The sequence below is a fragment of the Colias eurytheme genome, chromosome 31 (genome assembly GCF_061535395.1).
Source record: "Colias eurytheme isolate Ceu_HAF_F1 chromosome 31, ilColEury1 Martin Lab GWU primary, whole genome shotgun sequence".
NCBI classification, from domain to species: domain Eukaryota; kingdom Metazoa; phylum Arthropoda; class Insecta; order Lepidoptera; family Pieridae; genus Colias; species Colias eurytheme.
In genome coordinates, this window is record NC_143010.1 from 220669 (window position 1) to 238150 (window position 17482).

Consider the following 17482-nt stretch of genomic DNA (forward strand, 5'->3'; position numbering starts at 1 on the left):
TTATAAGGGGATGGGAGGAAAATTGGGTGAGCTTACTCATGAACCTGTCACATAGGAATTGTCTTCTAAGAGATAACGGAGGCTCCCCGCATTCAATCTGTAAAGCATTAATAGCCGTAGACTTCATAGCGCCAAGAACAATCCTCAGAGACTTACTTTGAATCTTGTCCCAACACTGAATACCACGTTTATTCATCGGTTCCAAAAGGAAGGAAGCATAGTCAAAATGACTACGAACTATGGCGTTATAGAGTAGTTTTTGAGAGAAGGGGTGAGCACCCCATCTAACGCCCGATAAAGCCCGTAAGACGTTAACTCCTTTCTCGCATTTTTGTGATATATAATTAGAGTGAGTTATGCCAGTCATTCTAGAGTCCAAATAAACACCTAAAAATTTAACATTGTCTTTAATAGGAAAATTTTGATTGTCATAAAAAAGTGAAAGGTTGGGAATAATTCTTTTACGGGTAAAAATAATGGCTGAACTTTTAGAAACTGAAAGAGATAAACCATGCTGCAATAACCACTCGTGTAAAAAATAAAAAGCATTATTAAAATTAGTCTCAATTTCAGAGGTAGAATCAGAACAAATATAGAGAGCAATGTCGTCAGCATATTGGAGAATTTGGCAATAACTGTTAACTGCTAATTCTAAGTCATGAGTGTATAAACTGTATAACAAAGGGCTTAAAACAGAACCTTGCGGGAGGCCCCTCCAGACAAGTCTAGGGGGAGACAAGGAGTTATCTGACCTAACACAAATTGATCTGCCCATAAATAGGTTACATATGAACCGAACCATCTTCTCAGGGATGCTCAGCTGAAGCAATTTTTGCCTGAGTACCGGAAGCATGACATTATCATAAGCAGATTCAATGTCTAGGAAGACTCCGGCAAGGAAATGTTTCTTTTTAAAAGCTATTTGAATGTCCGTTGTAAGTATAGCAATGCTATCCAAAGTGCTATAGCCTTTGCGGAAGCCAAACTGAGAAGGGGGTAAAATATTATTATTCTCAACAAACCACTCTAATCTATTTTTAATTAAAATTTCTGTAATTTTGGATAAACAAGAGGATAATGCAATGGGTCGATAGGAGTTGCTATCTGAAGGATTTTTGTTAGGCTTTAAGACTGGGATTATTATTTGGGACTTCCATGATTCTGGGACTGATCCAGAAGCAAACAAGGAGTTAATTAAATCAAGAAAGAATAATTTAGTTTTAGGAGAGGACTGGGATATAAAAGAATATGGGATCCCATCTATGCCAGGGGAAGAATCATTCAGGCCTTCAAGAGCACAGGAGAGCTCATCCATTGTAAAAGGAGCGTCCAGAGAGTTTGTATGGGGTAGGAAGGAGGGGGCAGCAGGGAGATTTTCAAGGGAAGGGACAAAAGGGGGGGCTAATTTATTAATGAAGTCCTCTAACCAGAGAGAACAGTTAGAAGAAGTGATATTATTTTGGGAACGGGAGCTTCTAAATCTTTTAATCTGTTTCCAGACCAGGGAGGGAGGAGTCTTAGGGGACAGGGATTCACAGAATTTAAGCCATCCTGAACGTTTCTTGGATACCAATAATTTTTTAGCTTTGGCCGAAATTTGTTTGAAATTAAGAAAATTTTGCATAGACATCTGTTCAATATACATTTTCTCAGCCTCTGATCTCTCACGGATGATAGCAGTACATTCAGAGTCCCACCAAGGAGTTGAGGGTTTATAAGTGGATGGATTTTTGATTGGAATATGATTATTGGCAGAAGATATGATACAGGATACAAACATGGAATAGATAGGAAGGGGATTATATAGGGAAGGGAAAGGTAGGGAATTGAGTTGAAATTCCAAGGAATGAGAATAATCAGACCAGTTTGCTTTAGTGGTTCTATATTTTAAGAGGGGAGATTGAGGAGGGGAAGGGACATCGTGTTCAAAGGAGATAAGGATGGGGAAGTGGTCGCTACCATGAGTGTTAGGTAAAGTATTCCATGAACAGAGTAAAGAAAGGGACGGAGAAGAAAGGGACAAATCTACAGCACTGTTTGGATTCTGATTGGGAAGGACAAGATGAGTAGGGGAGCCTGAATTTAAAGTGCATAGATTCAAATCATCGAACAAATCTAATAATGAGAGGGAAAATGTGTCTGTTTTATGGGAGCCCCAAGAAACGTGATGGGCATTAAAATCCCCAAGGACAAAAATGGGACTGGGGAGAGAGGATAGGATATAATAGATGTCAGGAATTAGTGAAGAATTGGGGTCAGAAATGTATATAGAGACAATGGTGAAATTAAAAACTTTTGCAGCAACAGCATTGATGCTTGGACTATGGTTAGGGATAGGGAGAAGAGAGAATGGGATTGAACGATTAACGAGCAGAGCAGCTCCAGCGTACCCATCTGCTCTGTCATCGCGTAAACATACATAGTTAGGGACATTAAAATGAGAATTGGGAACTAACCAAGTCTCGGAGATTGCAAATAAAATTGGATTAAATTTATTAATAAAATATACAATTTGGTGTTTTTTATTTCTAATACTTCTACAATTCCATTGTATAATGGTCCTCGGAGCCATTATTGGATTTAATAGTATCTATAATTTTGAAAAGGATTTCCTTCACGTCGGACGGTAAATCTGCTTCATTGCAGGTTTTAATTATATCATAAAAGAATGAAATGCAAGACACTAGGACATTGCTTTCACGGGGCTTTCTGAATGAAGGAGTATTACCAGAAAGGGCGCAGCCATTCTGGGAGACTAAAGAAGGGGCTTGAATGATGTCTTGATGGGCAGCTCTGTCATATGATTTACCTAAAGGGGCTCTAGGGCGTGGAGAACGGAAAACAGTTTTTTTGTATGAGGTGGAAGTACTTGTAGAAGGGATTGGATTGGGGAGGGATGTATGTGGGGAAGAGGGAACCTGACGAGTAACCTCGGCAAAAGATTTTCGGGAAGCAGGGAAACGGAGGGAAGCTTCTTGATAGGAGATATTCTCCTCTGACATTACATACTTAATGCTTCTTTGCCGAGTGTGTTCCGGGCAGTTTGAGTCTGTTGCAAAATGTGAACCAGAACAGCTAATACAGGAGGCAGAACACTCAGATACATTGCAGGATTCACCATTATGATCTTTTGCGCAACGGTAGCAGCGGGGGTTTGATCTGCATTGTGTCTGAACGTGACCGAACCTACAGCATTTCAAACATTGAATGGAGGGCAAGCGGTAGATCTCAACTGGTAATGAATTCTTATATAAAAAAATCCGTTCAGGTAATCTTTGACCTTGGATGGTTATAACGACTGTAGTAGTTGGGGTGTATTCAGTGGAATCATCTGTTCTAATTTTTCTATTTAGACGGCGAGCTTTCAGTATGATGCCATATCCCCTCGGAAGCTCAACGGCATCTACAAACTCCTGCATGGAAAAATCGGTAGGAACCTTTTTTACAATTCCCATCCGAGAAAAGTTGTAAGTTGGGATGGTGCAGACTAGACTGTTTTGTTCCAATATAGGATTGATACAAAACTGGTTAGCATCAATTGCATTTGAGAACTCTATAGAAATGCGGTTTCGTCCGATTCTCTTGATTCCGTCACTAATAATATTTTTTATGCCATTGTTGACCAGAAGTTGGCCAACTTTAATCGGGCGCAGGATCGTTCCAGCGGAGGGTTCTGTTTCTATTTTAGAAATATGGACAATAAAGGGGCCATTATCTAATTCTGAATAGCGCCTTTCCTTTTCATTAAGTGAAGGATGCGTGTACAAAGTTTGCACAGAGGCAGCATTAGGGTTATTATCAATGGATGTTTTCTTTGATTTAGCTATGATTGAAGCATCTTCAGATGCTAAGTGACGCTTCTGTGGGATTCTATTAACCTCAACTACTGTAGGACTGTATGGAGGATCAGGGGGGTCCGGAGGATCCGGATGATTATTCATGTTGAATTACTTACCACTAACACAAAACACAAACACCGTCACCAAAAATAAAATCTTAGCTTGAATGAAGGTAAAAAAAGCAACAAATTTGGAAAAAAAAGACTAATATCACCAAAAGCACGTGTCAACGCTTCCACGAAAAAACATCGACCTCTACGAATAAAAAAATAACTGTTTCGGTCGGAAGGAAAGGGATGAATGACATTGACATTTCATTTGACAGCAATTTTATCAGTGTCGCCATCACGGAAGGTATTGCAATGAAAACTGAATAAATAATAAATCTCAATCATGTTTATCCACAAAGAAATATTGTTCTACGTATAACTAAGTCCTAAACTAGCAAATGAGATTTTAACAATTTATCAATGATATTATAAGAAGACCGCGTAGATATCTTAAACCGTTAACAGAACAACATTCGATGTGCAGGCGCGTCTTCAAAAAGGACACCTTTTTGTGAATTTAATATACAGAAATGAGAAAAAATAGAATTATATTAAATTAAAAATCTCTCTAGAAACATATTCCAAGTTTCGTGTCTACTCTCAGCATCCAATATTTCAATGATTTTAATTCCCTATACCGTAGTAGGTACTTTATAATATGTATATATTCTGTGCATATACTTATTTATTAGAGTGTGAACGTGGTGTGAACTGAAAAAATTGTATCTGGACAACAAGCGCGGATCCAGGGGGGGGGTCACGGGGTCATGACCCCCCCCTGGGCTAAGTCCACGACCTAAGTTGACCACTAATTTAATATTAACTTTTTTAAATTAACAAATTAATACTGTTCAATATGATGTTTTTGTTGAATTTTGAGACATAAAAGTAATAATATAGAACAATGAAATCAATTACAAACGGTAACGGAAGAGAATATAACAAAAATTATAGAAAAAGTTTATTAGGGTTGACCTGTGGTCGTAATTTAAGGACAAATAACAGGTTTTTCGATTTAAAAATAAAACTATAACTGCGGAATAAAGTGTAATGGTAAAGTTGTAAGTACCTATGTAATTAATTCTTTTTCTACAACTTTTGCTGTTACACTTTTCACACAAAACCTTAAATATCGAAATATCCCAGTTCGTGGATAAGACATAAAATAGCAAAATTTTTTTTCAAATGAACACTATATAATACAGTCAAATTACAACAAAAAATAGGCCAAGTGCGCGTCGGACTCGCGCACCGAGGACTCCGAGCAAACATATTTTTTCATTATGTTGTATCTTACAATTTTGTTTAAAGGATTTTTTTCTTTATCTGTGCTTGTAAGTGCTTAAGTCGTTGCTTTTAACCAAATTTCAAGACTGTGTTCACGGGAAGTACCTTGTAGGTTTTGATTGATGATTCCCTTGCAAGTAGTTGCGAATTACAGAATATGCGGCTCTAATTGCTTTTTCTTCAGATTGCGTTGACATAGAATTTGAATTAAATAACAGATTTAAGTTATTATAGACCTGAGTTCTGATGTGAATATCAATTAAATACATGTAGACGTTCATGAGTAAAGGGATTGTAAGTTTAAAATTATTTAAAAATATATTTTTATTTAATTTAATTAAAAAATTAGGGTTTTCGCAGTTATTACTACATCTGTGCTATAACACGATACTTTTTACTGAATTTCAAGACTGTGTTTACGGGACAGGGTGCTCCCTGCAGGTATTGATTCCCTTGCTAATGTCGAAATCCTACGGTCTACGGTCCCTTGATGCTGTGAAAAATTCAAACGTTTTAGCCAACGCAATCAAAAGATGCAGCTGTAATTGCTGAAAATTTTCGACACTCCCTAAGAAATCAAAACCTACAGGGTAGTTCCCGAGTACACAGAGTCATGAAATTTAGTGCAATCAAACGTCTTGTAACGCAGAATAGCTTACCGCCCGCGGCTTCGCCCGCTTTCTCTAAAACCTTATAAATTATATAGTATTCCTCTTGAATCACTCTATCTTTAAAAAAACTGCATCGAAATTCGTTGTGTAGTTTGAAGGATTTAATCATAACATGAAACATGAATTTTTCCTTAGATTATAATATAAAAAATATTAAAAAAAAATTTAACTTACAACCCTGTTACTCATGAACGCTGACGTAAATGCCGAAAAATTTCGTCATTCGCAATTGAATCAAAACTCAAAACCTACAGGGTACTTTCCGTAAACTCAGAATCTTGAAATTCGGTACAAAGCAACATCTTATAGTACAGATACAGGAATAATTGTAAAAAATATATATTTTTCAAGTTTGTCTGCCTGTGAAGACCCTTTTTCTTAGGAACGCGTGGAGGTATCAATCTGAAATTCATACCGAATACTCAAATCTACGGTTCCTTATAGCTGTGAAAAAATCAAACTTATAAGCCAACGCAATCAAAAGATACAGCCATTTATGCCGTAAATTATCGCAAATTTCGACATTATCGCAAGGAAATCAAAATCTATAGGTATTGTACTACTTCCTGTGAACAAAGAGTTCTGAAATTTAGTTAAAAGCAATGTCAGCACAGATGGAGGAAAAATTGCTAAAACATACATTTCATGCTTATCAACATTCGCAAGTGTTGCCAGGAATCAAAACCTACAGGGTACTTCCCGTGAACACAGAATCTTGATATTTAATCTTTATTTTATAGAAACTTACGTCTTATAGCACAGATAAAGGAAAAATCGCAAAAAGCATAAATTCAATATTAAAATATATAAAAATGTTTGTACGGAACTCTTGGTTCGCCAATCCGACTCGCACTTGACCATTTTTTTTTAAATCTACGTATCAATTAAATTACCAAAATATAGCTTTTGAAAATTGACCACGTCTATGTGACCCCCCCCTGGCACTAAAGCTGGATCCGCCCTTGGGACAACTGCATTACACATTTTAATAAAAACATAGTTATTAGTGCCATAAAACATTATTAATAGAAAAAGTCGTTAAATTAAAACGACTAGCAATAGTTTTGGGATTTTCCTACTTTTAAAAGTAGGAAAAGTAAGCGTAATGAACTTGATGTTTTTTTACTGCATTGTATAAAGAAAACTCTTCAGTTTACTGTGTCCATTTTATTTATGTATTAGGTATGTATTGCTCAACTTTTTAATCAACTTTTTAATCGATTAAAAAGATGAAAATGAAAAATGAAAATGAAAATTTTTAAATTCTTTGTTATTGACTCTGATCACTAGATGGCGTTGTTTCAAAAATCCTGTAGCATTTGTTAACTTAATTGATATTTGGTCCTGTTGGTCTTAGCGTAATGATATATAGCCTATAGCCTTCCTCGATAAATGGGCTATCTGACATCGAAATAATTTTTCAAATCGGACAATTGGTTCCTGAGATTACCGCGTTCAAACAAACAAACAAACTCTTCAGCTTTATAATATTAAGTATAGATGCGAGTGAGTTTAATTTTAATTAAAAGTTGGTTAGTTCACTTACCACTTATTAGTTATTTTATTTTGATAGACCAAAAATATGATGTAAGTATACAGGGTGTCCCACTGTTGGTATACTAAGCTCAAAGGAGGTTATAGATTTGCATACGCTGAGTTTGTTAAAAATACTATATAAACTAATACAGGGTGTCCCAAAAAGTAGTGATGAACGGAAGCTGGGAGGTAGAGGACCTAGAGGGCTATCCGAATCACCCCCATCTATGTAATGCGATTTTTCGTATTTTCGGAGTTATGACGTTTTTTTCAATTTTTCACCTATCGCCGAGTACGATGATATTTTCACTCATGGTGACGTCAATTATTGCGCTAGATGCTTGATTTTTTTTTGTTTGCTAAGCTAAAAGATAGGCCAATTCAGTATGGTAACATTTACTATCGTTAGATCTTCGAATGGAATAAAAACAGAACTAAATGCCAAGAAAGATAAAATTACCCAGTATGTTCACCACTTCAAGTGCCCGTAAAAAAAATAAAATCACATAAAAATAAAACGTGCCCGGGTGGCGTATCTATACTTGAAAAAAAATCATTGCAAGCGTTCCTACAGCTACATGATATTTCATAGCGTTACATCTGTGCTTATGGCCTTTCACGATACTTCTGAATGAATTCATATACCTACTTGAGTTTGGACATTATAAATAAGCATATAGTTTAGTAAAATAGGACCATCACGTAATATAACTCTCTGCTACGCACAACTGTAAGCCAAATGTCACTGTGTTATTGAAAATGTGTGCCTGTCGCGAGCGCAGTCGCGAGCGACAGGCACAGATTTTCACACAGAGATTTTCACCCAGAGATTTTCACCCAGAGATTTTCACACAGAGATTTTCACACCGAGATTTTCACACAGATTTTCACAGAGATTTTCACACAGAGATTTTCACACAGAGATTTTCACACAGAGATTTTCACACAGAGATTTTTACACAGAGATTTTCACACGGAGATTTTAACACGGAGAATTTCACAGAGATTTTCACACAGAGATTTTCATGTGATTTTATTTTTTTACGAGCCCTTGAAGTGGTGAACATACTGTGTAATTTTATCTTTCTTGGCATTTAATTCTTTTTTTTATTCCATTCGAAGATCTAACGATAGTAAATGTTACCATACTGAATTGGCCTATCTTTTAGCTTAGCAAACAAAAAAAAATCAAGCATCTAGCGCAATGAAATGGATCACGATTGTTCGTAAATTTTAATGAGGCACTGTTTCTCCTTGACCACCAGGTTGTCTGGAAGAGATCGCTGTCTTAGCGATAAGACCGCCTGTTGTGCTCAACTGTGTCTCTTTCTTTTATACATTTGATTTTGTAATTTTTATGTCCTGGTGCACAATAAAGTATTTTTTTTTGTTTGTTTGTTTGTTTTTTTAATAAAATATAACGTTTTATTTGTAGTTATTCGTAATCTACGCGATGTAGGTACTGTTTTCATTATGTTGCTATGTTCATTTTCTTGGTAGGAATAGTTTAAGTGGAATAGTTAAAGGAGGGTAGAAATAAAAAGAACAGTAGTCTAATAAGATTAGTTTAACATAAATAGCACAGTATTATCTATGATAAATAGGTTCAAACTCCAATTCATCTATTTGAAAAAAAATGCGTCTGGAATTTTATATTATACAGGGTGTCCCAAAAAGTAGTGATGAACGGAAGCTGGGAGGTAGAGGACCTAGAGGGCTAGAGGGCTATCCCTCTAGGTCCTCTATCTGTGTGAAAATCTCTGTGTGAAAATCTGTGTGAAAATCTCTGTGAAAATCTCTGTGTGAAAATCTGTGTGAAAATCTCTGTGAAAATCTCTGTGTGAAAATCTCTGTGTGAAAATCTGAGGGATAGCCCTCTAGGTCCTCTACCTCCCAGCTTCCGTTCATCACTACTTTTTGGGACACCCTGTATAATATAGAAAAAAATGCGTCTGCATTTTTTTCAAATAGATGAATTGGAGTTTGAACCTATTTATCATAGATAATACTGTGCTATTTATGTTAAACTAATCTTATTAGACTACTGTTCTTTTTATTTCTACCCTCCTTTAACTATTCCACTTAAACTATTCCTACCAAGAAAATGAACATAGCAACATAATGAAAACAGTACATCGCGTAGATTACGAATAACTACAAATAAAACGTTATATTTTATTAAAAAAACGTGCCTCATTAAAATTTACGAACAATCGTGATCCATTTCAAGTCATTTACACAACAAGTACCGGCGTAAAATGCGAGTACAGATAAAACATTAAAAAATGGTTTCTAGAAATCGTTTGACGTTTCTGCTACAGATAATATTAGTGCCAGCCATAGTGTATATTTGTAAAAATGCATATGACGAATATTCTCGACCTATGGTGTTGACGAAAAACGGCTGGGTCAGGGGACTGACGTCAGAGGAAGGGGATCATGATATGTTTTTGGGGATACCATATGCGAAAGTCAGGGAGGATAATCCGTTCGGAGTAAGTTACTGTATATAATGTTACTTCTTTCTTGTTTTTAGCATATGTGGCGTCCTGTGACATCATAAATGCTCCCTTATTAAATAACTACTTTTTGAATACGACGTCGACGTATATCAAAACTTATGTAAACTAACGAACTTAGGTCAGTAAGTAAATGAGCTAAACTAACGAACCATTCACTCCGTCCTTCTAAAACACTTCACCGTAACACTATGTAGAGATCATACAAGTAATTAAGTTGTAATATGTAATTTGTTTAAAGTAATTTTAAGTGTGCATTATATTTGAGTTTTTTATTAAATATAGTTTTAAATGCATTGCAATGTTTAATTTTGATGAACACTCATCTCTCTTGTATACTATATTATGACCCTTGTCTATCGTGCGTCAAGAACATCAGATTTCTGGGCACATAGAAAATATAATGTAACGACTAACGTCTACGGTCTTCATTGTTAAAAAAATTAGTTCGAAAATATTAGTCTGCTGTAAATATTATTGTTTATTTTTCTGCAGGCTGCGGATCCTTATCCAAAATACGACGATGTCTTCGAAGCTGTTGACGACACCAAAAACTGTCCTCAACGAGATGAGATATCGGAAATAGTTGGAGGCTCTCTAGATTGCCTCAGAGTTAACATATACGTACCTAAGCCGCGACAAGAGAAAATGCCCGTTATGGCTTACATATTAGGGGGAAAATTTCTATTTGGCTTTTCGGGAACTTTCCGCGATGGTCGTATGTATGGTCCAGAGTATTTAGTAAGATATGGTGTGATATACGTCGTTTTTAATCATAGAGCTGGCGCGTACGGGTACATGTGTCTGGGCACTCCCGAGGTACCCGGTAATGCTGGCTTGAAGGACCAAGTTTTAGCTCTACGTTGGATAAAAGAGAATATCGAAGCGTTTGGAGGTGATCCTGACAAAATAACTGCTTTCGGTCACAGCAGTGGCGCAATAAGCTTGGATTTCCATGTAAATTACTTACAAGAGGACTTATTCCATCAAGTTATTATACAAAGTGGCAGTATTTTGGTGCCGACGAGCTTAGAACCAGTCGATAGGAGTGTACCCATAAGGATAGCTCATAAATTGGGCTTCAAAACAGATGACTTTCAAGAAGCAATTGAATTTCTCACCAAGCAAAGTACATCAGCGGTTGTGGCAGCTGATTTCAAATTGGGCATATTACACAGACCGTGTGTTGAGGAAGAGTTTGGTTCTGATAATTATATAACTAAATATCCAAAGGATATAATGCCGAATGTAAAAAATAGAAAAATATTAATGGGCCACACTAGAGACGAAGCTGGTATGATGCTATCACATCTACCAGACAAATATTTTGAGAGTCTTGCAGTATTAAAAGACGGTATGGCGTCTATTTTTGATTTTGACACGAGTGAAGAATTAGAGGAAGTTTGTGAATATGTTAAACAATATTATATTGGTGATGACGTTATGAGCGGGAAGTATAAGGAACACGCAATAAATGCCAGCTCGGACATTGTGTTTAGCTATCCTATGCATCGGCAGATGGCAAGGTACATGGAGTATGGAGCGGAGAAGGTAATTCAATTGCTTTTTTAGCTGGTATTAAAAAATCACTGTGGTAGGTTAATAATAATGAATAACAAAACATAGGAAGAAAAGTTGAATTCTATTCTTAAACCTAAAACAAATATAGGACTTCGTGGTAGTTTAGGAATAATTTAACTTAAAAAAAAGCATGTGAGCCGAGCACACGTGTCAGAAGTGAAACTTTTTTGGCAAGATTCAAAGATTTGGTCGAATCGTCGTCTTACTCCATGACGTGATGCTATTACCATAACTGGACCTTGAAATTTTGACTCTTAACGCGCCCAAAGAAGTTTCACTTCAAAAATCACAATAGCTTTACTAGATTTAACATTTATCCACTAAAATTAAAAGTAATTACGACTTTGTTTCATTCTTTATAATATAAATAGACATAGATTGAATCAAAGGTTTTCACCAGATCTTCTTCTACGTATTCTCCTACGTTGGGGCTCGGAATCTCTATAGATCCTTCGTGAAATCGAGTGTAGGAGGAGCCATGCATGCTGACGAGATCGGATATCTGTACGAGCCATACTTCTTCAAGAAGCACAAAGCTCCTGAAGATATGTTGATGGTTGATAGGATGACTATGCTCTGGACGAATTTTGCCAAATACGGGTGTGTATTTAAACTAGGATTGTGTGGTCGAATTGTAATTTTAATTCTTAGGACCAATAATATTAATGGTTAAAAGGTGAAGGAAGGTTATTAGCGCTCCAAGTATGGCATAATGAAATGTGGCTATGTAAAAACATTAACTTCTTATTAACTTCAGTTCTCTCTTTGTCACTATCGATAATTATTTAATCATGCTATCTCACTGACGTCTAATCGTTATCCTGAATTGAAAACAATCGAGCAATGAAACACATTCGACAAAAATATGTACGTTGTGATACGGGCACAATATATGTATCAATTTACAAACATTCGTCCAAAGTACGAATGTCTGTGCTAATACAGGGACTATACAGTTGAAAATATCGTCCCTTACTTATGGTATTGCGTATTCGTGCGAATATTAGTTACCGGCGTTATCTGCATTCATATAAATATCACGAGTAGATGAAATTACCAAAACAATATAAATTAAACAGATGAATACAGTCGTGTTTAATTGCGTAAATGATCTTTTGTCATATTTTATTTTCAGAGATCCAACGTTCACAACCTCTGAGATATTACCTACAAAATGGCTGCCCATATCCAAAGACAACAGAGCGTACTTCCTCATAGACAAACACATGCGCATGGACACAGAGATGCTAGAACGAATGGAGTTTTGGCGGGAACTGTATGACACATATTGGGAAAATATTAAAGAGTATCTTCTAACATGATAAACTCTCAAGCAGTATTTTATTGCACGCCTCATAAGCGAAGCGTTGAGGTGGGTACTACTGTCACTTCGCGCAAAACATCTTTTTCAAACTTAAAATGTCTTTATGTATCATACATTTTTTTAATTTATAAGAAATATGTCATTCAAAATAAGTATCTGATAATACAGATAGATAAAGAACGATAGTAAATGTTACCATACTGAATTGGCCTATCTTTCAGCTTAGCAAACAAAAAAAAATCAAGCATCTAGCGATTCTAGCGCAATAATTGACGTCACCATGAGTGAAAATATCATCGTACTCGGCGATAGGTGAAAAGTTGAAAAAAACGTCATAACTCCGAAAATACGAAAAATCGCATAACATACATGGGGGTGATTCGGATAGCCCTCTAGGTCCTCTACCTCCCAGCTTCCGTTCATCACAACTTTTTGGGACACCCTGTATATACATTCAGTTGTTTTTATGTTTTATACAATTCGATTTTATATTTACGAGAGTGGAAAGTGGAATAGAATGACAGTTGTGGTTTCAACATAAATGGCTTTGGTAAAAATTTGGTAGGTAATTATGAAGAATAGGAAGAACTTAAGAAAGAAAAACTTATTAATAACTTAAATAATGTGAATTTTTATAATTTAAGATAGGTATGTATTTCACTATTTTTACAGCCAAGGATATTCTTAGGGTGAAATAAAATCCCAAATATATCATATCTTTTATTAAATTACTTACAATAAAATACAGATAACTAATTGTATAACGTGTCTGTAAAGCTGTCTATTTGAAACGCTGACATTTGACGATAAAAATATATTATCTGTGACATTTTTTGTACTATCTATATTTAAAATTTTGGCGCGTTATGTCAAATAGACAGCAACATTTCGTTCAATTTAGATTAATTCGTCCAAAAAATACTGTAGCTACTTAAAAATAGGATTAAATAATGAATAATGGTTAATTAATGCTAATAACTTTTAAACGTTTGCAATAATGAAATCTTGTTGAAGATCTCATCTTGAAATCGTTTAAAATGGATAATAGATGGCGCTGATTACATCTTTAAATAAGTTCTTATTCTAAATTTAAATAAGTGAAGATATTAACAGTGATATAGATGGCGCCAGTGAGCTATTTGAAAAAATATGTTTATAATTAGACGGATAGAGGTAGATTAAAGCGTGAAGTTGGTCTTTGGGTAGTATTCGATCAATTTTTAATAAAACTATAAAAACATAAATTGTTTGCACCCAAAGCTCACTGGTTATTATAGGACTAGAAACTATTTAATTTCTCTTACTCATGACTTGGTTTTGTCACCGAATTCTTTACTTTCATACTTGTCAGATTCCTCACTTATGCTTGTCGCTACAGATATTTCTGTGACTGTCTCCTGTGATTTTTCCTCTCCAAAATAAATGGCTACGTCATTATCAACGTCATCTAATTTTTGTACTTTCTCCACACCAGGTGGAGGGACAATAATTTCATGTCGGATAGAGTTGTCACCTCGTAAATCACATTCTTTCGTATGTTTATGTTTTTGGTCTGAAACTTGTTCGTCTTTATTCGAGCTTTGTACTTCTAGATCATTGCTTTTCGTTCTGTCGAATGGTTCGTAGCCTGCTGGGAGATCGAGACCGTCTAGACTTGAAAAATTAGGTTGGTAGTTCGTGTTCTGGGTTATGATTTGATAGTTCTGTGAGTTTTGTTTTTGTCCAGGATGTGGTTGTTCGATCGCTTGTAAAATGCTCTGTAAAAGACCTTCCGATAGCAGCTGTTCGTGCGGTATCGTTGGTGATGATTTGCCCTTTCCATCATCAGAGGATTGGATCTGTACTGAATAAGTAGCTTGATTGTTTTGTCCATTTTCGATCTGGTTTCCTTGATTTATGTTCTGGCTTGTAGAAACAATTTTCTGCTGTAACAACTTCGTTTCTTCACTCAAATTTCTTATCTGTTCTGATGTTTGGTATATCTGGTCAGCTAGCTGTATAGAATTTTGTTTGTACGCGTTTTTCGATTCGTCTTTAAGCGATTTTCCTTTTTGTACACTAGATCTTACTGTTTTCTCGCTTTCTATTTGATTGCTCGGTAAGATCGTTTGTACTAAAGTGTGAGAGGCTGATGACAAGTCTTTTGAGTTGTATGATACCGATTCGCTGCCTGGGACGGGTGTATTGAAACTGTTTTGGGACGATATTAATTGTTGGTTGTTATGGAAAGCAGAACCTAAAGAACTCAAACTAGCGACGTAACTAGCTGCTAAATCAGATGGTATTTTCTCGCCTAACCTCGCCGCTTTTAAAATAGCTTCATGGTATGGACAATGCTTGAGAATCGCTGCTGCTTCTAAATTGCTTAGATTAGCTAAAATAGTTCCATCGAGACTAGCTGTTACTGCGGTATTGCTCGATCCAGACGCTGTGTGATCTGCGACAGTTAAGAGAGGTGCTGAGTACGAATCTATGGGTGATCCGTATAAGTTGCTAGGTTGTTGTTGTTGGAAGTTTATCGGATTCCCAGAGTGTGGCAAGCTGTATAAATTCGACGGCTCGATAGATAACGCCAGGTTAGCAACTCCGTGGTTTCCTGTCTGTTGGTTTATGTCTTTAACTTCTCGTACGGGAGGCGGTAAGTACGCAGGACCAGTTTTGACATGATCTACACCGTGATGGTCTTTGTGTTGAGATATCTGTCCGATTTGCTGGATAAGGCCTTCTGGGACGGATTCACGGAATTTGATGGGATGCCTAGGACCGTTGTTAACTGAATGCAATGAGTGTCCGCCGCCGGATACAGATCCGTATGGAATTGGTAGATTGGCTGGGAGTTGGCGTGGTGGTCCGTATTGGTTGCTAGGGACGCCATAAACACCAGAAGGTGGAAGAAGACCTTTAGCACCTTGCTGCCTTATCGATACTGGGAAACTTATAGGTTCTGGAGGCGGTCCATACGCGTTGGTTGGTTTCTCGTTCTGAATAGCTGATTGTATGAACGATAAATCAGCGTGTGGATTACTATTTTCTGTATAATGCGCTTCGAATACTGTTTTCGATTGGTCGATGTGGTTCGAGTCTCCACCAACGATAGCGTTTAAGTCGATGTTCGCTAAAGCATCTTGATGTACAGTGGAGTAGCCTGATGATATTTGCGCTCCGAATTGCGATTGTTGGTTGAAGTTATCATGGGAATGAACGTCAATGTTTAATAATTCTGGGCTTGGAGGCGGAGGCGGCGGTGGTCCGTACTGATCTAAACTCTCTATATGACCACTTTGCACGTTATGAATGGTATGAATATCTACATTTTCTATCAATGGTTTTGATACACCGGGAATTGGTTTCCAGCCATCGTAAAGAACGTGGGGAGGTGTTGGTGGGGCTGGAATGCCAGGGTGCGGTGGTCTTGGGTTAGGATCTGGTTGAGGAGGTCCATAGTGACCGATACTACCAAAATCTTGCACTACTATTTGATCATTTGGTCCAATAGGTCCTAGAGGTAAGCCAGGTGGTCCATACGAATCAGAAGGAATAGGGAAATTAGGTTTTAAATTAACTGGCAGGTTCGGGAACGGTGTGCCGTAGATAGGTGCGGGTAAATTAGAATTGAAATCTAAGTTAGAACCAAAGTTTGTGCCGATTGATGTTTCTACAGTACTGAAAGTAGATCCTACGTTAGCGCCAATTCCTATTGTGCCGTAATTCGAAGGTAAATCAGGCACTTGTATATTCTGGAAGTTCAATGGTGCTCCGTAGTTTAATTTAGGCGGTCCATACACTTGTTTAGGCGGGCCGTACACGGGTTTCGGAACTCCGTACACCGGTTTGGGATGATTAAACTTAGGTGGCTTGAAAGGTGCTCCGTAGTTCGGTTTTGGGAGTACTTGCTTTGGTGGTCCGTAGTTCTTTTTAGGCGGTCCGTAGACAGGTTTTGGTGGGCCATACGAATTCTTTGGTGGGTGGAATTTTGGTGGGCCGTAAATGGGTTTTAGTTTGCCAAGTGGGGGAGGAGGTCCTTCGTAGTTTTGGCTCGGGAATACCACTGGGGCTGGTGGTCCGTACGCGCCTGGTGGTGTGTCGATGAATAAGGTTTCTGGCACTCCATAAACTGGGGCTGGTAGAGAGGAATCTGGAACTGAAAATGAAGGTATTTTTATAACTAAATGCTAAATGTCAAAAAATAATGAGTAGAATGGATTGAAAGAAGTGAAATGAAAACTTTATTGCACTACAAAATGCGTATAACAAAACTTAAAGAATAATAATTCAACTGGCAAAATGACGTTAGTAAGTAAATATATTCAGCACAGTTTATTTTAGTAATTAAAATGATATTTTTATTTAAAAGTTTAAAACTAATGCATGCTACATACATTTTATTATTGTTATGTAAAGCAAACAAAGTAAGAAGAAAAGTTTATTCCGCCATATCTATATAATTACATTTTAAAATACTACATACAGATAAAATCTATACTATCTAATATTATAAAGCTGAAGAGTTTGTTTGTTTGTTTGTTTGAACGCGCTAATCTCAGGAACTACTGGTCCGATTTGAAAAATTATTTCGGTGTTAGATAGCCCATTTATCGAGGAAGGCTATAGGCTATATATCATCACGCTTAGACCAACAGGAGTGGAGCACTGCGGGTAAAACCGCAGGGCATAG

At 36.8% G+C, this 17482-nt stretch overlaps 3 protein-coding genes across 4 annotated transcripts in view; 1 reads left to right on the top strand and 2 right to left on the bottom strand.

The window, feature by feature from the left end:
* Positions 1-2520: 2520 nt before the first annotated feature.
* LOC149895299 (uncharacterized) lies at positions 2521-3948 on the bottom strand. The gene has a single exon (XM_090118820.1). It carries the CDS (start codon positions 3939-3941, stop codon positions 2538-2540), a length of 1404 nt encoding a protein of 467 aa, XP_089974946.1. The 5' UTR covers positions 3942-3948; the 3' UTR covers positions 2521-2537.
* Positions 3949-6818: 2870 nt separating this feature from the next.
* Positions 6819-12854, top strand: LOC149895300 (bile salt-activated lipase-like). Of its 2 annotated transcripts, XM_090118808.1 has the most exons (5): positions 6819-7029; positions 9705-9878; positions 10398-11453; positions 11884-12083; positions 12619-12853. In XM_090118808.1, the coding sequence occupies exons 2-5, from the start codon at positions 9768-9770 to the stop codon at positions 12803-12805; spliced, it is 1554 nt and encodes a 517-aa protein (XP_089974934.1). In that variant the 5' UTR covers positions 6819-7029; positions 9705-9767; the 3' UTR covers positions 12806-12853. The 2 variants fall into 2 exon arrangements, with proteins under 2 accessions (XP_089974934.1, XP_089974933.1); XM_090118807.1 differs by lacking the exon at positions 6819-7029 and having other exon boundaries at positions 9669-9878; positions 12619-12854.
* A 660-nt stretch (positions 12855-13514) lies between these two features.
* LOC149895301 (uncharacterized) overlaps positions 13515-17482 on the bottom strand; it is a 31037-nt gene continuing 27069 nt past the window's right edge. Inside the window, exon 5 of the mRNA XM_090118806.1 lies at positions 13515-16948. Within this exon, the coding sequence (XP_089974932.1) occupies positions 14112-16948 (2837 nt within the window). The 3' untranslated portion in view covers positions 13515-14111. The remainder of the gene's footprint in view (positions 16949-17482) is intronic.